This window comes from Caretta caretta, chromosome 5, assembly GCF_965140235.1.
Source record: "Caretta caretta isolate rCarCar2 chromosome 5, rCarCar1.hap1, whole genome shotgun sequence".
NCBI classification, from domain to species: domain Eukaryota; kingdom Metazoa; phylum Chordata; order Testudines; family Cheloniidae; genus Caretta; species Caretta caretta.
In genome coordinates this window covers 137,344,314-137,370,935 of record NC_134210.1, presented here as the reverse complement: position 1 = coordinate 137,370,935, position 26,622 = coordinate 137,344,314, and the positions used below count along the sequence as shown (strand labels likewise).

The window sequence follows — 26,622 nt, the reverse complement described above, 5'->3', positions numbered from 1 at the left end:
TTAAGGACACTCAGGGGGCTCCAAGCAGAACTTTTGCCGGGGCGCCCGAGGGCATTACACCGGTCCCCATACCAGATCCTGCCCCCTTTTTGTTTTTGGACTATCTCTCCTGCTTCCATAATAATGGCAGCCTTCCTGAGATCTCAATGACTGGCTGGTCAATGGCCAGTCCAAGTCCCAGGTGAAAGCCAGCATCCACCTCGTCCAAGAAAGCTTTCGAGCACTTGGCCTCCTGATAAACGAGCAGAAGCCAACACACATCCCAGTTCAGAGGATAGAGTTTATTGGAGCAGTGCTCGATTCTACCCAGGCCAGGGCCTTCATCCCAGAAGCCCATTTCCAGTCAGTGTCGTCACAGGTCAAGGCTCGCTCAGGCTGTTGGGTCACAAGGCCTTGTACGTGGTGCAGTATGCGAGGTTGCATCTCAGACCCCTTCAGGCTTGGCTGGCCTCAGTGTACCAGCCAGATGGCCATCATTTGGACTCGGTGCTCACGGTGCCTACCCATCTCGGGCACTTCAGGACACAAGGTCAGTGGTCCCAGCAGGAACTCTTGCTATGGATAAACATCAGAGAGCTCAGAACAGGAAATGTCAGCAGTTCTGCTGTCTGTGTGACTGCAACCTAGGCTCACTCCCGGATGCCTTCTAAGGGTATGTCTACACTACGAAATTAGGTCGAATTCATAGAAGTCGGTTTTTTAGAAATTGTTTTTATATAGTCGATTGTGTGTGTCCCCACACAAAATGCTCTAAGTGCATTAACTTGGCAGAGTGCTTCCACAGTACCGAGGCTAGTGTCGACTTCCGGAGTGTTGCACTGTGGGTAGCTATCCCACAGTTCCCGTAGTCTCCACTGCCCATTGGAATTCTCGGTTGAGATCCCAATGCCTGATGGGGCAAAAACATTGTCGCGGGTGGTTCTGGGTACATGTCGTCAGGCCCTCCCTCCCTCTGTGAAATCAATGGCAGACAATCGTTTCGCACCTTTTATCTTGAGTTACCTGTGCAGACGCCATGCCACGGCAAGCATGGAGCCCGCTCAGCTCGCTGTCAACCGTATGTCTCCTGGGTGCTAGCAGATGCAATGCAGTACTGCTACACAGCAGCAGCAACCCATTGTCTTGTGGCAGGAGATGGTGCAAAAGGCCTGAAAACCATCCTCATCATGTCCGAGGTGCTCCTGGCCGCCTTGGTAAGGTTGGTCAGGAGCGCCTGGGCACACATGAGCGCAGGGACTAAATTAGGAGTGACTCGACCAGGTCATTCTCTTTAGTACTGCAGGCAGTCCTATTGTACCATCTTATGGTGAGCAGGCAGGAGATGAGGATGGCTTGCAGTCCTACTGCACCGTCTGCTGCCAGCCAAAGATGTAAAAGATAGATGGAGTGGATCAAAACAAGAAATAGACCAGATTTGTTTTGTATTCATTTGCTCCCCCATCCCTCTGTGAAATCAACGGCTGACAATCGTTTTGGTGAAGTCTGTCAGGGGCACCTTGAAAACTTTAATGGAGATTCAGTCCTGCCTGAAATACCAGAGGGAGGGATAGCTTAGTGGGTTGAGCATTGGCCTGCTAAACCTAGGGTTTTGAGTTCAATCCTTGAGGGGGCCATTCTGTGTGACAGTTCTTTTGTTTCTCCTTGATGTAAAGCCACCCCCTTTGTTGATTTTAATTCCGTGTAAGACAACCCTGTAAGCCCTGTCGTCAGTCGCCCCTCCCTCCGTCAGAGCAACGGCAGACAATTGTTCCGCGCCTTTTTTCTGTGCAGACGCCATACCACGGCAAGCGTGGAGCCCGCTCAGATCACTTTGGCAATTAGGAGCACATTAAACACCACGCGCATTATCCAGCAGTATATGCAGCACCAGAACCTGGCAAAGCGAAACCAGGCAAGTAGGCAATGTCACCACGGTGACGAGAGTGATGAGGACATGGACACAGATTTCTCTGAAAGCATGGGCCCTGGCAATGCGGGCATTATGGTGCTAATGGGGCAGGTTCATGCAGTGGAATGCCAATTCTGGGCCCGGGAAACAAGCACAGACTGGTGGGACCGCACAGTGTTGCAGGTCTGGGACAATTCCCAGTGGTTGCGAAACTTTCGCATGCGTAAGGGCACTTTCATGGAACTTTGTGACTTGCTTTCCCCTGCCCTGAAGCGCATGAATGCCAAGATGAGAGCAGCCCTCACAGTTGTGAAGCGAGTGGCAATAGCCCTGTGGAAGCTTGCAACGCCATACAGCTACTGGTCAGTTGGGAATCAATTTGGAGTGGGCAAATCTACTGTGGGGGCTGCTGTGATGGAAGTAGCCCACGCAATCAAAGATCTGCTGATATCAAAGGTAGTGACCCTGGGAAATGTGCAGGTCATAGTGGATGGCTTTGCTTGCAATGGGATTCCCTAACTGTGGTGGGGCCATAGACGGAACCCATATCCCTATCTTGGCACCGGAGCACCAAGCCAGCGGGTACGTAAACCGCAAGGTGTACTTTTCAATAGTGCTGCAGGCACTGGTGGATCACAAGGGACATTTCACCAACATCAATGTGGGATGGCCGGGAAAGGTACATGACGCTCGCATCTTCAGGAACTCCGGTCTGTTTCAAAAGCTGCAGGAAGGGACTTTATTCCCAGACCAGAAAATAACCATTGGGGATGTTGAAATGCCTTTAGTTATCCTTTGGGGACCCAGCCTACCCCTTAATGCCATGGCTCATGAAGCCGTACACAGGCAGCCTGGACAGTAGTCAGGAGCTGTTCAACTACAGGCTGAACAAGTGCAGAATGGTGGTAGAATGTGCATTTGGACGTTTAAGGGCCCGCTGGCGCAGTTTACTGACTCTCTTAGACCTCAGCGAAACCAATATTCCCACTGTTATTACTGCTTGCTGTGCACTCCACGATATCTGTGAGAGTAAGGGGGAGACTTTGTGGGGGGGGGGGTGGGAGGTTGAGGCAAATCACCTGGCCGATGGTTATGTGGAGCCAGACACCAGGGTGGTTAGAAGAGCACAGGAGGGCACGGTGCGCATCAGAGAAGCTTTGAAAACCAGTTTCATGACTGGCCAGGCTATGGTGTGAAAGTTCTGTTTGTATCTCCTTGATGAAACCCCCCGCCCCTTGGTTCACTCTACTTTCCTGTAAGCTAACCACCCTTCCCTCCTCCCTTCGATCACCACTTGCAGAGGCAATAAAGTCATTGTTGCTTCACATTCATGCATTCTTTATTCATTCATCACACAAATAGGGGGATAACTGCCAAGGTAGTCCGGGAGGGGTGGTGGAGGAGGGAAGGACAAGGCCACACAGCACTTTAAAAGTTTAAAACTAAAGGAATTGGCGGATGTGATTGCAGAGCCATTGGCCATTATCTTTGAAAACTAATGGCGATCGGGGGAAGTCCCGGAAGATTGGAAAAAGGCTAATGTAGTGCCCATCTTTAAAAAAGGGAAGAAGGATGATCCTGGGAACTTCAGGCCAGTCAGCCTCACGTCAGTCCCCGGAAAAATCATGGAGCATGTCCTCAAGGAATGAATTCTGAAGCACTTAGACGAGAGGAAAGTGATCAGGAACAGTCAGCATGGATTCACCAAGGGAAAGTCATGCCTGAATAATCTAATTGCCTTCTATGATGAGATAACTGGTTCTGTGGATGAAGGGAAAGCAGTGGACGTGTTATTCCTCAACTTTAGCAAAGCTTTTGACACGGTCTCCCACAGTATTCTTGCCAGCAAATTAAAGTAGTATGGGCTGGATGAATGGACTATAAGGTGGATAGAAAGTTGGCTAGATTGTCGGGCTCAACGGGTAGTGATCAATGGCTCCGTGTCTAGTTTGCAGCCGGTATCAAGTGGAGTGCCCCAAGGGTCGGTCCTGGGGCCGGTTTTGTTCAATATCTTCATAAATGATCTGGAGGATGGTGTGGATTGCACCCTCAGCAAGTTTGCAGATGACACAGGCTTGATCCAGGACATTTGCAGAGCAGCGACCTGGGCATCAGTACATACTTTTTCTTCCAACTATGCCATCACCCAGCAAGTTAGAGATGACACTGGGGTTGGTTGGGCAGTGTTGTAATCCACGTGTCCATGAACCTCTTACGGTACTGCTTGGGAGTCTCTGAACGTGGAATGGACGTTTTTGAAGCATTTGAAGAAGAAAAATGGTTACTAACCTTTCTGTAACTGTTGTTCTTTGAGACGTGTTGCACACATCCATTCCCCGAGCCACCCTCCTACCCCTCTGTTGAAGTTGCTGGCAAGAAGGAACGGAGACGGTGCGGGGTCAAACAGTCTCCTTATACCACAACATGAATACGCCGCACTAGAGGGCGCTAGAGCAAGCCTGAGGGGTATCACCGAGGGAAAAATTTCTGGCGACTGTGTGCAGGGCACACACCTAGCGTGGAATGGACATGCGCAACACATCTCCAAGAACAACCATTGCAGGTGTTTGTCCAGCTCTGGGGCATAGTTCAGGGACACAGCTTAGTCGGCTTGGCTCTCACCTACGGCTGTGACACCAAATTGTATTTTAATCCCCTGACCTACATTTTTCCAGAAGAGATTAGTGATTTTTGGGTGTCTGAGATTGAGGCCGGGTGCTCCCACTTTCTGATCAGGCCCCTTTAAAAGGGCTCAGGTGGGCACCCAAAATCGCTAGTCATTGCTGAAAATCTAGGCATTTATCTCGATGTATCTAATGCAGGGCGGGGGAGGGGTGAAAATATTTGGGACCCTGTGTCAGGGTTCCCTCCTTACTCTGAACTCTAGGGTACAGATGAAAGACCCCCTAAACTTATTTTTACCAGTTTAGGTTAAAAATTTTCCCAAGGCACAAATTCCGCCTTGTTCTTGAACAGTATGCTGCCACCACCAAGTGATTTAGACAAGAACAAGGAAAGGACCACTTGGAGTCCTGTTCCCCCAAGCCCTACACTGCCTTTCCTGGGGAAGGCTTGATAATAATATCCTCACCAATTGTTACAGGTGAACACAGACGCAAACCCTTGGATCTTAAGAACAATGAAAAATCAATCAGGTTCTTAAAAGAAGAATTTTATTTAAAGAAAAGGTAAAAGAGTCCCCTCTGTAAAACCAGGATGGTAAATACCTTACAGGGTAATCAGATTCAAAACATAGAGAATTGCTCTAGGCAAAACCTTAAATTCCAAAAAGACACAAAAATAGGACTACACATTCCCTGCAGCACAGTGAATTTCACAAGCCAAAAAAAAAAGAAAGAAAATCTAACGCATTTTCTAGCTAGATTACTTACTAACGCGATAGGAGTTGAATTGCTTGTTTCCTTGATCGGTCCCCAGGCAGAGGCATCACACAGACAGACAAACCCCCTCTCCCCCCACCCCAATGGTCATTTCTTGGTCAGGTGCCAGACAGGTTACCCGAGCTTCTTAACCCTTTACAGATAAGAGGATTTTATAGTACTGTATCAGAGCTTCTTAACCCCTTCCCTTTATGACACCCTGTTTGGGTTATTTTTGTGCCCCCACATTCTGCCCTGTTTGCCAAGCGAGGGGTCTGATCCGTTCCCCACACATTTCAGTCTTCCTCGTGATCCCCACAGTGATCTCTATTCACCATAGCCTCCCTCCCTCTCCCCTAAATTCTTCTGCCTGTCCCCATCCCCCCCTCACCCTCCAGTCTCCCTCCCTGCCTCCTGTCAGCCTAGGGGTGGCTGTATTAACTGAGTCTGATCTTGGCTGTGTGTGAGATGGGGGCCGTTGTGAAGATTAGTCTGGCTGTAGGAAAATGTTGGCCAGCTGAACTAAAGGCCGTCAGTGGCCTGATCCTTACAGGGAATCACCTGGGGACAGTGGCTGTGTGAAAAAGAGGCCAAGCATCCAAAGTTGGTGCTTTGCCATTCCTAGATTGAGCTGGGGGCACGGGGAAGAGGGGGCAGGGAAACCGAGGAATCCTGGGGATTCTGTGAGGTCCTTAAACCAGAGCAGAGGTTAGTGTCGGGGACAGACCTCCTGTACCCTCTCCCCACAGGGGCATGGGGGTACTGTGAATGGAGGAGGTGGGGGACCAAGTGACCCTGAGGACCCTGCAAAATGAATAAAAGCAGAGCAGAAGAGAGTGGGGTGTAGACCCTCTGCACTCTCTCTCTTCTGCTCTCTGAGCATCCCCCCAGTTCTGGTAGGGAGGGTCATTTTAGGAAAGAGAGAGAGTGCAGAGGGATAGACCCCTGCAAAATCCGGAGTACTCCCTTTGGGGTTGTGCCACCCTGCACCCCCTGCAGGGAACATACAAGAACAAGCAGCAATGAGGTACACCTTGAAGGTTGTGAGCTCTCTGCAGTGTGTGTGTGTGGGGGGGGGAGTGCCCCCTGCGGGTTTGGGTTCCCTCCTGAAAGGAGCTGGGAGGGTGTAGGACCCAACAGCATAAGTGGGAACCCCATTTCTCAGGAGACGGAAGGCCCAATAGCAAGGGGAGGACCCACTGGGCTACCTACAGTTGGGTCTTGGTGAGATTTTCAGAGAGAGGCTGCTGCTGACCCTCAGCTGTGTTTCAGGGTTTCACGTTATCCAGACGATATACGGCTGTGATCTCCGGGAAGACAACGTCATTCAGGGGTTTTACCAGGATTCATATGACGGACGAGACTTTCTTACCTTCGATAAGGAGACCATGACTTGGGTAGCAGCAGATATTGGGGCTCAGATCACCAAGAAGAGATGGGATGTTGAAATAGGTGACAACCAGCGGTGGAAACGGTACCTGGAGGAGGAATGTATTCCCTGGCTAAGGAGTTCTCTAGAGTATGGGAAGGAGACTCTGCAGAGGAAAGGTAAGATGGGTGACAAGTCCCACCCAGGAGGTCACTACAAGTTACATCTCCATTCCCCAGTTCCAAAATGGAGCAAGGGGTGGGGGGCAGTTGAGCTAACCTGGCCCCAGGGATGGGTGGGGAAACAACCCCTTCCCCCGCCTCCCAGCTCTGCTGGAAAAAAAGATAAGAAATTGAAAATGTTAAAAGCAGCTCACTGTAGAGAAGCTGACCAAATGAGCCCAAATTTACAGCACAATTTCTACCTCTTCCCCTGGTGTGACACAGTAGTTATCAAGGCAATATGCCTGTGTGTGTGCATTTTAGAGCACTTTGATTAATTATGGAAAAGCCACCACTTCTATGTACACCAGCTTCATTCACCATGCAATTCTTCCTCATTCACTGTCTATACCATCATATTTGTTATGTTACCCCCAGCCCTTGTGTTCCACCAATGACGGTAGCTTTGTTCTTATTGCCTCTTTGTCCAAACTTCTCCCACAGTCATCTATGTGCTTTCTTTTATGCTATCCCCTACATGTGGAATTGCCCTCCCCATACTAATGTGGAAGAAGGGTCCCCTTGTCCTTAAAGTTTTCCCTCTCAAGACCTACCTTTGCTGCAACACTTCCATACTTATTACTTGTTCTTTTATTACTTGTTAATTTTATGCAAATTAGTTAGCATCATTACACACCCTAATCTTTCCCTTCCCAAACAGTTTGCATTTGCTGTTCAAGGTTACTTGAAATTTGTACCCGTTTTTTTTCAACATACTAGTTGCTTATTTCTCTCACAAACCTCAGCAGAACATCATCTTGTCCTTTGCTATCTTTACAAATGCCAAGAAGTAAAAGCCATACACAGCAGTGTAATGTATATTTCAGTGCCAAGGGGCTGGGAAACTGATTGTTCAACATAAGGGTAAATCCTTTTGAAATCCATAATATTGGGGTAAACAGATTTGGTAACAACCTACAAGAAATTAGCCAATTAATATTAGCTAGTTTGAGGGCAATTTAGCACTGTCACTTTTGTTTAATGGGCCCTTTCCATCTCTAATTGGTCAGTTTATCCAACCCATTTTTTTGCTTCTTGGCCAGGGCAAGATTCTTCTCTCTTTCAAATCCAGGGACTGAGAGGAGATGGGCACAAACCTAGCACATGATTGACATCTGTAACTGGAGCTTAGTGAAGCCTTTCAAGGTACTTCTGTCACTGTGGTTGGGAGCAGAGGCCAGGTCAGGGACCTGGATTCAGGATTCACTGTTGCTGATGCTGTGAATTCGGCACAGGAATCCACTAACATGGTGATTTCTCTCTCATCAGAGGGATTCCATCTCATGGAATCATAGAATCATAGAATATCAGGGTTGGAAGGGACCTCAGGAGGTCATCTAGTCCAACCCCCTGCTCAAAAGCAGGACCCATCCCCAATTAAATCATCCCAGCCAAGGCTTTGTCAAGCCTGACCTTAAAAACTTCTAAGGAAGGAGATTCCACCACCTCCCTAGGCAACGCATTCCAGTGTTTCACCACCCTCCTAGTGAAAAAGTTTTTCCTAATAGGGTGGTGAAACACTGGAATGCGTTGCCTAGGGAGGTGATGGAATCTCCTTCCTTAGAAGTTTTTAAGGTCAGGCTTGACAAAGCCTTGGCTGGGATGATTTAATTGGGGATGGGTCCTGCTTTTGAGCAGGGGGTTGGACTAGATGACCTCCTGAGGTCCCTTCCAACCCTGATATTCTATGATTCTATGACTCTCTGTGAGTGTAATCACTCTATGATTCTATGGACTCTCATCCTCTCCCACTGCTGGGGTCTCAGAATTTCATGCTGTAAAGCTCCAGCAAAGGCTGCCTGGTTTAGAGCTTGAAAACAACTACAGTAACTTCAATTTTGTCTTTTTCCCAGTGCGCCCAACAGCTAGAGTGAGCGACCGGTCATCTCATGATGGCCTCACCACCCTCTCCTGTACAGTCAGAGGGTTCTACCCCCGGGACATCACCGTGACCTGGCTGAAAAATGGGGAGAGCAGACAGCAAGAGACCTACTCTGAAGGCATCCTACCCAGTGGGGACGGGACTTACCAGACCTGGGTGAAAATGGAGATTGATCCCAAGATCAAAGCCCGTTATTCATGTCACGTGGAGCATGAAAGCCTGTTAGAGCCACTCTCTGTCTCCTGGGGTAAGGAGTTTGTGTGTTTGTCTGTTTTCCGAGTGGGAGAGGGGGAATCCATTACTCTCAAACTCAGAAAAATTCTCATTCGAATTTATAGGCTGAAGCTGGAATTTCCTCAGGGTCTGTGAGGCCCTGTCCTCTTTGGCCCTATCCCTCTGCAGTCAAGTTCTTGTGCTAGAGTTGGGACCCACAGTGCCTGGGGCTCATGTCTTGCTCTCCAGTTTGCTGCCTCTGGGTCTGTTTGATACATCATGATAAATCATGGAGCAGGTCCTCAAAGAATCAATCCTGAAGCACTTACATGAGAGGAAAGTGATCAGGAACAGTCAGCATGGATTCACCAAGCAAAGGTCATGCCTGACTAATCTAATCGCCTTCTATGATGAAATTACTGGTTCTGTGGATGAAGGGAAAGCAGTGGATGTATTGTTTCTTGACTTTAGCAAAGCTTTTGACACGGTCTCCCACAGTATTCTTGTCAGCAAGTTAAAGAAGTATGGGCTGGATGAATGTACTATAAGGTGGGTAGAAAGTTGGCTAGATTGTCAGGCTCAACGGGTAGTGATCAATGGCTCCATGTCTAGTTGGCAGCCGGTATCAAGTGGAGTGCCCCAGGGGTCGGTCCTGGGGCCGGTTTTGTTCAATATCTTCATAAATGATCTGGAGGATGGTGTGGATTGCGCTCTCAGCAAATTTGCAGATGATACTAAACTAGGAGGAGTGGTAGATACGCTGGAGGGCAGGGGTAGGATACAGAGGGACCTAGACAAATTAGAGAATTGGGCCAAAAGAAATCTGATGAGGTTCAACAAGGACAAGTGCAGGGTCCTGCACTTAGGACGGAAGAACCCAATGCACCGCTACAGACTAGGGTCCGAATGGCTAGGCAGCAGTTCTGCGGAAAAGGACCTAGGGGTGACAGTGGACGAGAAGCTGGATATGAGTCAGCAGTGTGCCCTTGTTGCCAAGAAGGCCAATGGCATTTTGGGATGTATAAGTAGGGGCATAGCGAGCAGATCGAGGGACGTGATCGTTCCCCTCTATTCGACCTTGGTGAGGCCTCATCTGGAGTACTGTGTCCAGTTTTGGGCCCCATACTACAAGAAGGATGTGGATAAATTGGAGAGAGTCCAGCAAAGGGCAACAAAAATGAATAGGGTACTGGAACACATGAGTTATGAGGAGAAGCTGAGGGAACTGGGATTGTTTAGTCTGCAGAAGAGAAGAATGAGGGGGGATTTGATAGCTGCTTTCAACTACCTGAGAGGTGGTTCCAGAGAGGCTGGTTCTAGACTATTCTCAGTGGTAGAAGAGGACAGGACAAGGAGTAATGGTCTCAAGTTGCAGTGGGGGAGGTTTAGGTTGGATATTAGGAAAAACTTTTTCACTAGGAGGGTGGTGAAACACTGGAATGCGTTACCTAGGGAGATGGTAGAATCTCCTTCCTTAGAAGTTTTTAAGGTCAGGCTTGACAAAGCCCTGGCTGGGATGATTTAATTGGGGATTGGTCCTGCTTTGAGCAGGGGGTTGGACTAGATGGTCTCCTGAGGTCCCTTCCAACCCTGATATTCAATGATCTCAGCAATACACTGTCTCTGAAGGGAGAAGATTAACAAGTGGACACTAATGCCTGAAGGGACCATTCTAATAATCTGATCTGAGCTCCTGCATAGCCCAGGGAAGCGGGAAATCACACCAGGGACCCTAGCATCCAGTTTGGTCATCTGTGGGCAAACAAGATCTGATCCTTCTGGAATAGGCAATCTCTTTCTGATGTAAAGTCTCCAAGGGATGGAGAATTTACCACATCCTAGGGGAAGCTCAAATCTGCCCCTTATTTCCAAACAGAATTGGTCTTGCTTTAGCTTGCAGCCCGGGCTCAACTTCAGGCACTCATGGTCCTGCCATGAGTGCAGGGGACTGGACTAGATGACCTCTCAAGGTCCTTTCCAGACCTGTGATTCAGCAGGTTCTCAGAAACATAGCTCTACATGCCCTTCATTCTTGCCCATGTGGCCAGAGAGAGATGTTTAATGTTAGGAGCAGCTTGTTTCTGTGTGCAGTGATGCTGGAAGAGAGGGTATGGCCTTGGAATGGAGCAAGAAGGCAGATTAGAGCCCTGCATCAGTGGGGAGAGTCTCCTATGTCCCTAGCACAAAAAAGTCGAGGAAGAATTTTTTTACCCATGGAGCTGCCTTCCAGTCATCTTTTTGCTTGGTTAATTGTGATGTGGAAAAATGCAGCATTTGGAAGTGCAAACGTTTTCTGAGCGGGCAGCCTGCACCGGGGCTCTCGTCAGCAGATGGTTTCACATCACAATCCTGCTACCACGTCCCCTGCCAATTTTTGTGTCATAAACCACATTTCCTTATTCTCTTAGAAATATTTTTCTTTTTGCTGTTTTATTATGTGGCTCTTTCAGACAACAGGAGAAGCTGATTAGTGAAACTGAAAGTGTATACAGAACTCGGGGTTCAAAAGGTTTATATAAACAAAGAACAGTATTAAAATATCTCTATCATCCCCTCTTCACTTCCTGCCCCCCTCAAAAAACATGTGTCTGTAACTCCATTCTTGGCAGGGAAATCCAGAGCTTTGAGGTCAGTTTCCAGTTTGTCTCCAGACGCCCACAATGGGACTGTTCCATTAGTCATGGAAGTCAGCATGGTCAAAGGGGGTTAGGGGCTGGGAATCAGGACTCCTGGGTTCTGGGAGGTAAGTGGAGGCTAGTGGGTTAGAGCAGGAGGTCTGGGAGCCAGGACACCTGGGGTCTATTCCTGGCTCTTGCACTGCCTCACTGTGTGATCTTCAGCAAGTCTTCCCCCTTTCCCGTTTAGGAACGATACTGACATCCATGCTCTCCCACAGTTAGGTTTATGAGGATTGGTTAATGTTATAAAAGTCTTCTAGTTTAAGTGCTACATATGTATTATGATTTGAAGGGGTAGAGGCTGTGTCCAGGACTTTGTATGGTGGGGTGCAATGCATGGTAGGTGCATGGTGGCTGCGTGGAGCTCACTGGAAGGGGTGGAGGGTTGCAGGACTTATCCCTAACCTGGGGAGCTGACTGACGGATCCCTGCAGTGGGATGAAAGGGGGGGCTTAGTGGGGGGGTTTCCCCATTGATCATTCTCTCCATTCCATTTCAGAACCAAATAACAATCTGATTCCCGTTGTGGCTGGAGTTATCACTGCAGTTGTCCTGATTGGTGTTATAATTGGAGTAGTCGTCTGGAAAAAGAAACGCTCAGGTAAAGAGCCTGGGATGGGGGGATTCTCTGGACTTGCTGGGCCCTGCACACCTGCCTAAGGGCAACAGCAGTACAGGAGTCAGTGTCAGTCCGGTGTAACTGCCCCAGTACTGTGTACTGCGGGACTGACCTAATGGTCCCCAGTGGGAGCTGCCAGACCCAGAAACTGGGTGCAGGCTACAGTTTATATGCGGTTAGGTTTTCTGAAGAGCTCAGCACCCAGTGCACCAGGTCTTTGGAAACTGTCTCATTGTGTCTTTCTCTCCTGCCCATCATGAGCGCCTGGGACCATGAGTCCATTACTGAGCACCAGGGGGCTGTGCTGGGCCAGGGGCCCGCTGTGGACACTGATTGCAGTTGGTTCCTGCCTTGGGAGCTGCATTCACTGAAATTTGCCTTCTCTCTGCAGGGAAGAAGGGAGATGGCTACACTATAGCTTCAGGTAAGTGACAAGAGACCCATCACCTCTTTTCAAGTGGCCATCCCTGAACAGGCATCAGTATTTGCTTGTGGATTTTAGCCTAGAGGCTCTGACAGGAGATCCTCGCTCCCACTCATAGGCCTTGTCTACAATGAGGATTTTAGGGAAATCTCCAACTATTGCTCTAGTACCATAGAATCGTAGGACTGGAAGGGACCCCAAGAGGACACCTAATCCGGTTCCCTGCACTCATGGCAGGACTAGGTATAATCTAGACCATCCCTGACTAACCTGCTCTTAAAAACCTCCAATTAGGGAGATTCCACAACCTCTCTAGGCAATTTTATTCCAGTGCTTAACCACCCTGACAGGATTTTTTTCCTAATGTGCAACCTAAACCTCCCTTGCAGCAATTTAAGCCCATTGCTGCTTCTCCTGTCCTCAGAAGTTGATGAAAACAGTTTTTTCCCTCCTCCTTGTAACAATAGTTTTCAAGTACATAAAAGGTTATCACATCTCCCCCTCAGTCTTCTCTTCTGCAGACTAAACAAACCCAATTCTTTCAGTCTTCCCTCACAGGTCATGTTTTCTAAATCTTTAATCATTCTGTTGCTCTCCTGTGGACTTTCTCCAATTTGTCCACATCCTTCCTGGGCACAATACTCCAGTTAAGGCTTTATCAGCACAGACTAGAGAGGAAGAATTACTTCTTGTGTCTTGCTTACAACACTCCAGCTAATACATCCCAGAATGATGTTTGCTTTTTTTGCAACAGTGTCACACTGCTGATTCATATTTAGCTTGTGATCCACTATGACCCCTAGATCCCTTTCTGCAGTACTCCTTCCTAGGCAGTCATTTCCCAATTCTTTATGTGTGCAACTTCCAAAGTGGGGTAATTTACATTTTTCCTTATTGAATTTCATCCTATTTACTTCAGACCATTTATCCAGTTTGCCCAGATCATTTTGAATTTTCATCCTAGCCTCCAAAGCACTTGTGACCCGTCCCAGCTTGGTATCGTCTGCAAACTTTGTAAGTGTACTCTCTATGCCATTATCAAAACCATTGATGAAGACATTGAACAGAACCAGACCCAGAACTAATCCCTGAGGGACCCCACTCATTATTCCCTTCCAACATGACTGTGAACTATTGATAACTACTCTCTGGGAACGGTTTTCCAACCAGTTCTGCACCCACCTTATAGTAGCACCATCTAGGTTGTATTTCCCTAGTTTGTTAATGAGACGGTTCTGTGAGACAGTATCAAAAGCCTTACTAAAGTCAAGATATACCGCATCTACCATTTCCCCCATATACACAAGGCTTGTTACCCTGTCAAAGAAAGCTACCAGGTTGGTTTGACACAATTTGTTCTTGACAAATCCATGCTGACTGTTACTTATCACCTTATGATCTTCTAGGTGTTTGCAAATTGATTGCTTAATTATTTGCCTCATTATCTTTCTGGGTACTGAAGTTAAACTGACAGGTCTGTAATTCCTGGGGTTGTCCCTAATCCCCTTTTCATAGATTGGCGCTATATTTCCCCTCTTCCAGTCCTCTCTCCCATCTTCCATGACTTTTCAGAGATATTGGCTCAGATATCTCCTCAGTCAGCTCCTTGAGTATTCTAGGATGCTTTTCATCAGGCCTTGGTGACTTGAAGACATCTAACTTGTCTAAATAATTTTTAACTTGTTCTTTCCCTATTTCAGCCTCAGAGTCTACCTCAACTTCACTGGTGTTCACTATGTTAGATGTCCAATCACTATGAAACATTTGGGTGAAAACTGAAACAAAAAAGTCATTTAGCCCTTTTCCCATTTTCACATGTTCTGTTATTGTCTTTTCTTCACCATTCACTGACGGGCCTACCCTGTCCTTGGTCTTCCTCTTGCTTTTAATGTATTTTTAGAATGTTTCTTTGTTACACTTTATGTCTCAAGCTAGTTTAATCTCGTTTTGTGCCTTGGTCTTTCTAATTTTGTCCCTACATACTTGTGTTATTTGTTTACAGTTATCTTTGGAATTTGACCTTGTCATAAATATAAAGTGAAGGGTAACCACCTTTCTGTATACAGAACTATAAAATCCCTCCTGGCCAGAAGCAAAACCCTTTACAGGAGAAAGGGTTAAGAAGCTAAGATAACCTCGCTGGCACCTGACCAAAATGACCAATGAGGAGACAAGATACTTTCAAAGCTGGGGGTGGGGGGGAAGAAAGGGTCTGTCTGTCTGTGTGATACTTTTGCAGGGAACAGATCAGGAATGCTCTTCAGAACTCCTGTAAAAAGTTAGTAAGCAATCTAGCTAGAAATGCATTAGATTTTCTTTTGTTTAATGACTGGTAAAATAGCACATGCTGAATGGAATGTATATTCCTGCTTTTGTGTCTTTTTGTACCTTAAGGTTTTGCCTAGAGGGATTCTCTATGTTTTGAATCTCATTACCCTGTAAGGTATTTACCATCCTGATTTTACAGAGGTGATACTTTTACTTTTTCTTCGATTAGAATTCTTCTTTTAAGAACCTGATTGCTTTTTCATTGTTCTTAAGATCCAAGGGTTTGGGTCTGTGTTCACCTATGCAAATTGGTGAGGATTTTTATCAAGCCTTCCCCAGGAAAGGAGGTGTTGGGCTTGGGGGGATATTTTGGGGGAAGACGTCTCCAAGTGGGCTCTTTCCTTGTTCTTTGTTTAACACGCTTGGTGGTGGCAGCATACTGTTCAAGGACAAGGCAAAGTTTGTACCTCGGGGAAGTTTTTAACCTAAGCTGGTAAGAATAAGCTTAGGGGGTCTTTCATGCAGGTCCCCACATCTGTACCCTAGAGTTCAGCGTGGGGAAGGAACCTTGACAGACCTAGTTTCCACTTTGTGTAGGACTCTTTTTTTTTTTATTTTTAGATCATTAAAGATCACCTGGTTAAGCAAGCATGGTCTCTTGCCATCCTTCATTTCTTTCCTGTGCAGTGTGATAGTTTGTACTTGTGGTCTTGATAATGTCTCCTTGAGAACTTTCAAACCCTCCTGAACTGTTTTTCCCCTTAAACTTGCTTCCCAGGGGGTCTTATCTACCAACTCCCTGAATTTGCTAAAGTCTGCCTTCTTGAAATCCATTATTTTATTCTGTTGTTTTCCTTCCTACCATTCTTTAGAATCATGAACTCTTATCATTTCCTAATCACTTTCACCCAAGCTGCCTTCCACTTTCAAATTCTCAACCAGTTCCTCCCTATTTGTCAAAGTCAAATCTAATGAGTCAAATGCAGAGCCATTCGCCATTCTCTTTGAAAACTCATGGCGATCGGGGGAGGTCCCACATGACTGGAAAAAGGCTAATGTAGTGCCCATCTGTAAAAAAGGGAAGGAGGAAGGTCCGGGGAACTACAAGCCAGTCAGCCTCACCTCAGTCCCTGAACAAATCATGGAGCAGGTCCTCAAGGAATCAATTCTGAAGCACTTGGAGGAGAGGAAAGTGACCAGGAACAGTCTGCATGGATTCACCAAGGGCAAGTCTATGATGAGATAACTGGCTCTGAGGATGAGGGAAAAGCAGTGGACGTGTTATTCCTTGACTTTAGCACAGTTTTTGATATAGTCTCTCACAGTATTCTTGCCAGCAAGTTAAAGAAGTATGGGCAGGATGAATGGACTATAGGGTGGATAGAAAGCTGGCTAGATCATCAAGCTCAACGGATAGTGATCAATGGCTCCATGTCTAGTTGGCAGCCGGTATCAGGCAGAGTGCCCCATGTGTCGGTCCTGGGGCTGGTTTTCTTCAATATCTTCATAAATGATCTGGAGGATAGCGTGGATTGCACCCTCAGCAAGTTTGTAGATGACACTAAACTGGGAGGAGTGGTAGATATGCTGGAGGATAGGGGTAGGAGACAGAGGGAACTAGACAAATTAGAGGATTGGGCCAAAAGAAATCTGATGAGGTTCAACAAGGGCAAGAGTAGAGTCCTGAACTTAGGATGGAAGAATCCCATGCACCGCTACAGGCTGGGGACCGACTGGCTAAGTAGCAGTTCTGCAGAAAAGGACCTGGGGGTTACAGTGGATGAGAAGCTGGATATGAGTCAGCAGTGTGCCCTTGTTGCCAAGAAGGCCAACGGCATATTGGGCTGCATTAGTAGGGGCGTTACCAGCAGATCAAGGGACATGATCGTTCCCCTCTATTCGACATTGGTGAGGCCTCATCTGGAGTATTGTGTCCAGTTTTGGGCCCCACGCTACAAGATGGATGTGGAAAAATTGGAAAGAGTCCAGTGGAGGGCAACAAAAATGATTAGCAAAAAGAAAAGGAGTACTTGTGGCACCTTAGAGACTAACCAATTTATTTGAGCATAAGCTTTTGTGAGCTACAGCTCACTTCATCGGATGCATACTGGATAGGTTAACAATATTGCTGGGTGGGTTGAGGGAACCATTGCTGTGGCCCCTTGTGGCATGTAGTAGTTTAGAAAGTTTAGTGTCCTTTTTCTTTTGTAGAGAAGCAAAGTGTGTGTTGTAAATGTCTTGTCTAGTTTTAGTAAAGTCCAGCCACGAGGAAGTTTGTGTGGAAGGTTGGTTTTTTATGAGAGTATCCATTTTTGAGAGCTCATTCTTTGTCTTTCCCTGTTTGCTGTAGAGGATGTTGATCAGGTGGTTCCGCAGTTTCTTTGAGAGCGTGTGGCACAAGCTGTCAGCATAGTCTGTGTGGTATGTAGATTGTAATGGATTTTTTACCTTCAGTCCTTTTGGTACGATGTCCATCTGTTTGCATTTGGAAAGGAAGATGATGTCTGTCTGTATCTGTACAAGTTTTTTCATGCAGTTGATAGATTTCCACTCCATACGGCTAAATGCAGTGCCTTGCATAATGACAGGTTTCAGAGTGACAGCCGTGTTCGTCTGTATTCGCAAAAAGAAAAGGAGTACTTGTGGCACCTTAGAGACTAACCAATTTATTTGAGCATAAGCTTTCATGAGCTCAGTATGCATCCGATGAAGTGAGCTGTAGCTCATGAAAGCTTATGCTCCAATAAATTAGTTAGTCTCTAAGGTGCCACAAGTACTCCTTTTCTTTTTGCAAATACAGACTAACATGGCTGTTACTCTGAAAAATTATTGGGGGCTGGAGCACATGACTTATGAGGAGAGGCTGAGGGAACTGGGATTATTTAGTCTGCAGAAGAGAAGAATGAGAGGGGATTTGATAGCTGCTTTCAACTACTTGAAAGGGGGTTCCAAAGAGGATGGAGCTAGACTGTTCTCAGTGGTGGCAGATGACAGAACAAGGAATAATGGTCTCAAGTTCAGTGGGGGAGATTTAGGTTGGATATTAGGAAAAAACTTTTTCACGAGGAGGGTGGTGAAACACTGGAATGGGTTACCTAGGGAGGTGGTGGAATCTCCTTCCTTAGTGGTTTTTAAGGTCAGGCTTGACAAAGCCCTGGCTGGGATGATTAGTTGCGGATTGGTCCTGCTTTGAGCAGGGGGTTGGACGAGATGACCTCCTGAGGTCCCTTCCAACCCTGATATTCTATGATTCTCTCCCTAGTAGCATTCTCCACCTGCTGAAAGAAAAATTTTCTCCAGTACATTCCAAGAACTTGTTGGATAACCTGTGCCGTGCTCTGTTATTTTCCCAAGAGAGGTCTTCTTCAGTAGTGTAGAGTGACTGTAGATACATGTTCTCTAACCTTGCTCAGAGGAAGTCTAGATGGGGGTTAAAAACACCTGAACCCCATCTCCTCCATAGCTCCACCTTTGCTCTCTCTGGTGGAATTGTATCGCTTGTGGGTATGGGTCCAAATTTTGCTCGTGTAGACAAGGCAATAGGAATGTGTATGGTGGTGTTAGGCTGAATTATTATCCCCCTAGAGCTGTGCTATGTGTGGCTGAGTGTGACCCCGAAAGTGTCTGACCTGCTTTTAATGTTACATTTCTTTTGACTTACCTGAAAGTTGGGTTTCAGTGCTCGTGAAATCTGGGCCTGATCCAAAGCCTGTGAAGCCAATGGGAATCTTTCCACTGACTTCAGATCAGCACCACTCTGTCTCCTTGATGACCACGAGTTCAAATACCCTCCTCAGTTGTCTCCTGTAATTAGCTTTAGGAATAGGATGAAAACTAAAACTATGGAAAATATTTACATAAATTATGGACTGTCTCGGAGGCCATCTAATGCCTGGCACCAAGAGCTGGTATAAAGTGAACAGATCTGCCGGGCCCTGCTAGGGTGTAGCCGTCCATCTCTCTCTTTACTCTCTCAGGGGTGCCCCAGGCAGGTAACTGAGGGGGTTTGAGAAGTGCCAACAAAACCTCCTCAGAGCACCACCCTTCCTCCCACAGCTGGCCCTCAGTCGTGCCTCCCTCCCTCCTCCTCCTCGTTGCTCCAGAACAACGGAAATTCACATGCAGGAACTTTGTTAATGGGGAGTTAAGGGTGCAGGTGCTCAGCCCTGCGCTGGGCTCCCTGTGTCCTGTCAGAATGGGTGTGTGTAAGCATGTAGGCGGGTGTGGCTCTCCCTCGGTGTCCGTCTCTGAGGGAGGCCACACCCTTTTGCTGACACGCTCCTGGAACAACAGTCTAAGCAAGGGGGCGGTTGGCCGTCTAAGGCACCAACCCTCTGGCAGGGTAGATCAGGGAACAGCCTGGGGCCCAGGCAGGGGCTATCGACTTGCTCAGGCCTCCTGGCCTAAGGTGGGGAGGCTGCCAACTCTGGGGTTAGGGTGGCAGGGGAACGTGAGCCCACCCGACTCCACCGTGTCCCACCCCAGGGCTGTAACAACGGCAGAGCAATCTGCAACTGGCTCAGCGGGGATCCAGCCGCAACACACTGACCTCGTGCCAGCCAGCAATGTAGCTGGACAGCAGTCAGCTGTCCCTGGGCTACTTCCTCCCCTCCCCTCCCCCTGGGTGGAGCTGAACCCCGGGTTGTCCTCCGTCTCCCCGCAGTGCACACTGCCAGTGGCAATCTCAGCAGCTCCTCAGCGTCGGGCTTCTCGCAGTTCTGCTGTCCCAAGGACGCATCCAAGATACCAGGGGTCTTCCAAGGGCTCCAGCAGCGGGCTGGAAGCGTGTGACTTCCTCAGCAACTCCTGCTCAACTGAGCTGCAGGGCTCGCCTCTTATATGTCCAGTTCCCGTCCTGCCCTTCCGCTTCCTGCGTGGCAGCCGAGGTCTGGCCCTCCCTTGCTCTCAGCCTCTGAGGGAGGCCACGCCCCTTTCCTACAGAGTGTTTAATTCCCAGAAGTCAAAGGTTGGCAAACCAGCATATGCAGAGGTAGAATGATGCTTCTTACACAACTCGAACTCTGCCCCAGTGGGTCTGGGAATAGGAACAGGAAGTAGAACAGCACCATGCCAAACCAAACTTGTCCTTGTCTGTGTGCCCAGCACCACCCCAAATCAGCATGCCTTTTCATACCGTCCACACTGTTCGGTGCAGCGCCATTGATTAAGGCGGGAATTGCTGTTCATTGGCAGGGGGTGAGGGTGACGTCTGTGGTCTGCGTGAGGGACCCCTCTGGGAACAGACCGAAGGGGGCAGAGTTGAGGTTGTTTGGCCTGAGTATCCTTAGCCCAGCATCTCCTACTTTGCCAGCCATTGAATGTTGAGTGTTCCGGGCTCCCGTTCTGACGAGGCATGAAGAGCACAGAGCAGTGCTGACCCCCTGCAGTGGTGACATTTTTTGCATGGGAATAATGGAAATCCTGGGCAGCTGCCCTGTAGACTGGTCTGTGCACCAACCAGCTCACTGCTAGGGAAGAGTGAGGTGATGACTATTCCCTTTGGATAGGAGTCCCCGTATCTACTAACTCCGCTGAAACTCTGCCTTGTGAGAGATACTAATATCCTCTCTCTTCTCCTCCTCCTCTGCACAGAAAATGACCAAGGATCTAGTGGCTCTGACCTATCTGCCAAGGGTAAGTGATGGAGGCTGTAGCCTAGGGGTTCACTGCTCTCACTGAGGCCTCTGGAGAGAGACACCTAGTCCAAGTCATTGGACCTTCTAGCAAACCAGCCCCAAGGAGCAGGACGGGGGGGGGGTTCTGGATCTCTTATTTCCCTTTTATTCACATGGGGGTGCAGGAACAGGTTTGTAGCCAAATCCCCCTTGTTTTATCTGCAATGAATTTAGGTGTGAAAGACTCTAGTGAGAGGGATTTCTCTGTGGCTGCTGACACAGCGTGGGCTGAGCTCAGCTTTTGCAAGGATAACTCCAGCTGCTTCAGAGAACAGTCTCCAGTGAAACTGCAGGGAGGAAGCAGGAGGGACAGAGCCCAGCACTTGGGGCTCCAGGAACCTGGGTCGCTGACCCTGGAGCTACAAGCTTTGTCAGCGGGGTTCGAGATTTTGTCCACTGAACCCTGCAGCCACTAGGGCGACCGTCCCACAGCAGTGTGCACTGTCATTGCAAAACATTCTGGCAGGTTCCCTTTAATAGACGTTGCCTGTGTTTAACTTCTGCAGCTTAACTGAGCCTGTTGGAGTCTGTGCCACGACATGAGGGGAGCCCAGAGAGGAAGATGGATGAGCTCTGCTCTGTCTCCCTGCAAGAACCAGTCAACCCCTCCCTAGCTTTTCTCTGGCACTTGGAGTGTCCTGTGTGGGATTTCCGGCCTCATCTGTCTGCTCACTGAACCACTTTTTGCTTTTCAGATGTAATAGTTTTCTGTAATAATGTTTTATTTGCACAGAATAATTTCCAAAATGTGAATGGATAAAAACTCTGTTAGTCAGAGTTTAGTATTTGCTAGCGTTCAGTGATGCACTCAGTGCTCTGGCTGCGCAATGCTGTCTGCACAAGACGGTGCGCGAGATCTGTGAGCAGTAGCTGCTTGTGTGTCTATGGTGGGGGACGTCTGTCTTTTCTGTAGAATTTCATGATTATAACATGGTAAATGGCCGGGTCTACTCGCAGCTGGCAGCGCTGTTGCTCACATCGGCTGAGGCATTTTGTTGGACAGGAATAAGTGTCTGCATTTAGTTTATAAGTGCCTCAAATGTCCTTTTCACCATTGATAGAGCCATAGAAATGCCGGGCTACTAGGAATGTCAAGAGGTCGTCAAGTCAAGCCCCTGATCTCAGGCAGCACCAAGTAAACCTAGACCATCCTGGACAGGTGTTTGTCCAACCTGTTGTTGAAAACTTCTAATGACGGGGGTTCTACATCCTCTCTAGGAAACCTGTGTGATGAAGTGGGATATTTTCCTAACATTGCATACGTAGACCGTGCCTCCATTTCCCCAATGCGCTGCATGTCTAACCCAGGTGGGAGGGGAGTGCTATTGTTGCAGAGGACCAGGTGTGACCCAGTCTAGCAGCCTGGACCCCAGACCATGGCCTGGACACTTTTTCTAACTCAGTGACTGATGACCCGAAGGCCCATCCGAACTTGGAGCCAGTCAGTTATGGGCAGCAGAGAGAACAAAGAGCTGAAGTGAGAGTCACCTGGAGATCTGTTTGCCTGTGAAAGAAGTCAAAGATGGAGGCGGGGCCTTGGAGGTGATATAGGGTGGACCGCAGAAAGAAAGTAACCTCTGGGCTGGGAACAAAGATCGGTCTAAGCCTACCTGGATGGGGACAGACCCAGATGGACACCCCTGAGAACATCTTGTGCTCTGTTCCAGACATACAATAAACCCTTCTGTGCTGCGCTGGCTGAGAATCGCTGCAGGCTAGAGAGAGAGAGGCATGCTGGAGGCTCAGATGTGTGGTACTGGGAGGCGGAGGAGAAGCGTACAGCTTAAATCCCGAGCAAAGCGTGACCTTATGTAGGGTCAATACTCTAAAGGCCGGTTCCTACCAAGGGCATATGGAGCCAAGAGAGCACTGGCCTGTGAGTCTGTGACAACCTGTTCCACAGTGAACTGTCCTTATAGCTAGAGAGTTTTTCCTAATGTGTAATCTAAATTCCCCCTTCTCCAACTATCAACTGGAGAACGATTGATCACCGTCCTCTTCGGAGCAGCCCTTAATACAGGGATAGTTAATTATTTTTTTCAAGGTCCAAATTTCTTGGTCAAGATATAGCCACGGCCCAGACTCAAGAGAAACATTTCTCACACCACAAGTGCCCCTGTTCAACGAACACAAACAATGCTGTGAAATATACCCAGGGCCTATGTTGTTTATATTCTTAGTGCATTAAATGAAAAATAAAATCAAACCACTGTATAGCCTGAAAATAACGTCCAGGAAAGATAACGAGGAGTCCCATGGCACCTTAAAGACTAACCGGTTTAATTGGACAAAAGCTTTCATGGGCCCACGAAAGCTTATGCCCAAATAAATCTGTTAGTCTTTAAGGTGCCACCGGACTCCTCGTTGTTTTTGGGGATACAGACTAACACGGCTACCCCCTGATACTTGTCTCCAATTTATCTGAAACATTGAGAAAGTATTTAGAAAAATGTCAAATAGATGCAAATATTAGCATTAAAAATACTTTCAGGCAACAGTTAAGTTGTGTGTGAGTTTTGTCAAATACGGTTATTGTAGGTATATCTGCATAGAGAGAGAGAAACAGATTCAAAACTTTTTCAGCCTTTTGTGGTTTATTTACCATAATTATCAGAGTTTGAAAGAAACACTTAGTACACCTGAACTCTTCATCTTTTATGATTCAAGCCTTTCCACTAACAAACACCCATCCACCACCACTCCCAGATCCTTCTCAGCAGTGCTGCTGCCGAGCCAGTTTGCCTCATTCTGTATTTGTGCATTTGGTTTTCCTTCCCTACGTGGCGTACCTCGCATTGATCTTTGTTGAATTTCATTTTGCCTATTGCCCAGTTCTCCAATTTATCCAAATCCCTCTGAATTTTAGCTCTGTCCTCCAAAGTTTTGGCAACCTCCTTCCCCCTACCCCGCAGCTTTGTGTCATCTGCAGCACTGATCAGTCTGCTCTCTGTACATACATCCAGGTCATTAATAACGATGTTAAACACTGGACCCAGAACAGATCCCTGTGGAACCCCACTTAAGACCTCCTCTTTTGCCCTCACAATTTACAGCTCTCTCCTCCTCCTCGGGGTGCAATGACCCTCTATGGGTTAACAGGACCTTTTTCCAGTGAAGGAGCCTTTATCACACGGTGAATATTCTTAAGCATGTACATGTATTTATTAGCAATCAACAACTGATCAGCAGACTACTAATGCTCACCACTCCCAATAAAGCAGACAGACATCTCCTTATGGCCAGTCAGCGTTGTGTCATCTGGGGCTCTGGCTTCTCCACAGTCTGGTCATGAAAGGGTTAAAAATCCTAGCAGTTCTGGTCTTGAGCCGTATCCCTGAGTTACGTTCCAAAGAGCTTGTTTTCTCACCCTCATATAGTTAAAATGAGAATTCTTCTTATAATGCCTTCGCCAATTGTTTTACTCAAATCATGACTATACCCTGCATCAGACCAATCATAACCCCTAATGGGCTAAAACAATTTCTCTAGCAACAGCAAAACCTTCTAATTTCCGCTAATCAGCAAAAGCAGCTTTTAACTAAAACTCTCACGGGCGCCCAGTAAGAACCTTGCAGATACTCCAGGTTAGCGTGTCCATACTCCCTTCTGTTCCAGTGAATCTGTGACGTTCCTGGATCTGTCCCTGTGAGTGATGCTGCAGCTGCACCTGGCACTAGTTGTCCAGTGTGCTCAGGAGCACAGCAGGGGAGCTGCCTCATTCCTTCCCCCGTGGTGGGCTGCATGGACCCACCACAGGCTGGTGAGAGCTGCAGGTGAGAGAGATGGTCTGGAGACCCCTCCCTGACCAGCTTCCGCAGACTGGGCCAAGCCCCTCTGCCTGTCCCATGGAGCCTGCAGCACTTGCTGGGTTAACACTAACCTCCTGGGTGACTCTGTATCACACCACAGTGTAACCGGGCCATGCTGGTGGCTCCTCCCTGGGGAATTTGGGTGCTTGGTGCCCAGGGTTCATCTTTCCCAGAGGTAGAAAGTACTGGAACAGCTAGTGTGAAGGAACAAAATGGACACCGTGTAGAATCAAGCCCGTGGGTTTATTACGCACAGTGCTGGCGGAGTGTCACTTTGCTTATTAGGCTCAGAGACACTGCCAAACAATTGATTACCGTGAATTATATGGATTTTCCATGGGCAGAGGGAAATGACGGGGTAGGTGGTCCCAAGCCCCTGGATAGGTCTAGCAGCAAGACAAGATAAGCACAGTAGCCAATAGTCAAAGATTACATAATGTCTCCGCCCATGGTTTCAGGTTAACAAGTAACATACAATTAGTACACAGGTGTTTTTCTTTAAACAATATATAAAGTATATAATATATCTGTTGAATTCTGATTTGGGGTCCATAGGAATGAAGTAGCTCCTCTGATTGTCCAACAGGTATATACCTGGGGATTAAAGTAGAAAAACATTGAAAAGTACATGGCCATAGAAATTATGTTTCAAGTTGCTCATTTGCGTTTCCAAAGGCAGACACTGGTATCTGGGGAGGGGAGGAGGATGCCATATCTCATACTGACATACTTGAACCTCTTCCATAAACTCAAGGTTGGTGTGTGGGGAGAGCATGGTTACCTCCATTGCAGAGGTGTATACACAGACCCAGACACAGGGCCTCTTTCATTCCTCTGGTCTGTCTGCATCTTCAGATAAGTGCCAATTACTGCTCCCCATCTGGCATTTTGCTGACCATGCATATCTCAGTACAAGCAAGGTTGTCTTTTGTTTGTTCTGCTTCTCTTAGCCAATATAGTTCACTTTTTACTGGGCCTCTCGGCTGCTTGACCAAACTCTGGACTTTGAGCCTGTAGAAAGAGCTGACAGCCTATATCAGGTTTTTATGTAAACAGCACATGGATTTTAGCCCTTCACAGTGCAAACTTTATAGCCTTCCCCTACACTCATGGGTGGCTGGGCTTAAAGATGCCTCTAAACCAAGCACCTTCACCCCAAAAGGAGATGATTCCCTGACCCATTGCAGGGCGTGAACAGGCATCAAACAGCTCACTCTGAGCAGGGTCTTGTACCCTTACCTACCCCTATTTCTCCAGAGTTCAAAAGTCAAAATCCCCCTCAACTCTTCCTTTACATTAATATATTAATAGTGTCTAAACTGCATTGACAGTGATTTGCACTAGCTGGTGTGGGAATGGGGGGGCTCAGTGTTGTGGAGCTCCCTGTGCATATCCCCCATCCCAGAGCTCACTCCAGGCTCATCCATACCCCCCTGCGGTCTCCCAAGAGCTGGGGCTGCCTCCTCTCTGTGTGATGAGGGCTGTTGCAGCTGCTGTGATCTGGTGTAATTTCACTCTGTTGTGGCTGTGATGATGACTGTGCCAGTTTCAGGCAGCCCAGTGGCTCTGTGCAGGAGCGGCTCATGGGATGTTTTGATCTAGAACAGGAGTTCTAAAACTTCATTGCACCATGACCCCGTTCTGACATCAAAAATTACTACATGTCCCCAGGAGGGGGGACTGAAGTCCAAGCCCGCCTGAGCCCCACTGCTCTGGGTGTGGGGTTGAAGCCCCAGGGCTTCAGTCCCAGGTGGGGGGGGGGCTGTAACCTGTGCCCCATTACCTAGCGCTGAAGCCCTCAGCAAGTCTAAGCCAGCCTGGTGACCCCATTAAAATGGGTTTGCAGCCCACTTTGGGGTCCTGACCCACAGTTTGAGAACAACTGATCTAGAAAGTTAAAATGTTTCATAGATTCATAGATATTTAGGTCAGAAGGGACCATTATGATCATTTAGTCTGACCTCCTGCACAATGCAGGCCACAGAATTCCACCCACCACTCCTGCGAAAAACCTATGTCTGAGCTATTGAAGTCCTCAAATCGTGGTTTAAAGACTTCAAGGAGCAGAGAATCCTCCAGCAAGTGACCAGTGCCCCATGCTACAGAGGAAGGCGAAAAACCTCCAGGGCCTCTTCCAACCTGCCCTGGAGGAACATTCCTTCCCGACCTCAAATATGGCGATCAGCTAAACCCTGA

At 47.8% G+C, this 26,622-nt stretch overlaps 1 protein-coding gene across 3 annotated transcripts in view; it reads left to right on the top strand.

Moving 5' to 3' along the window:
• Positions 1-23,114, top strand: part of LOC125629591 (class I histocompatibility antigen, F10 alpha chain) — a 59,488-nt gene extending 36,374 nt beyond the window's left edge. The window contains exons 3-8 of one of the 3 annotated variants that reach the window (XM_048834967.2): positions 6,541-6,816; positions 8,712-8,987; positions 12,131-12,232; positions 12,642-12,674; positions 20,535-20,576; positions 21,124-23,114. In XM_048834967.2, the coding sequence (XP_048690924.2) occupies positions 6,541-6,816; positions 8,712-8,987; positions 12,131-12,232; positions 12,642-12,674; positions 20,535-20,576; positions 21,124-21,128 (734 nt within the window). In that variant the 3' untranslated portion in view covers positions 21,129-23,114. Of the gene's footprint in view, positions 1-6,540; positions 6,817-8,711; positions 8,988-12,130; positions 12,233-12,641; positions 12,675-14,740; positions 15,592-17,292; positions 17,343-20,534; positions 20,577-21,123 lie in introns of those variants that run through there. The other 2 variants (XM_075128939.1, XM_075128940.1) reach the window with 2 other exon arrangements.
• The last annotated feature ends 3,508 nt before the right edge of the window (positions 23,115-26,622 follow it).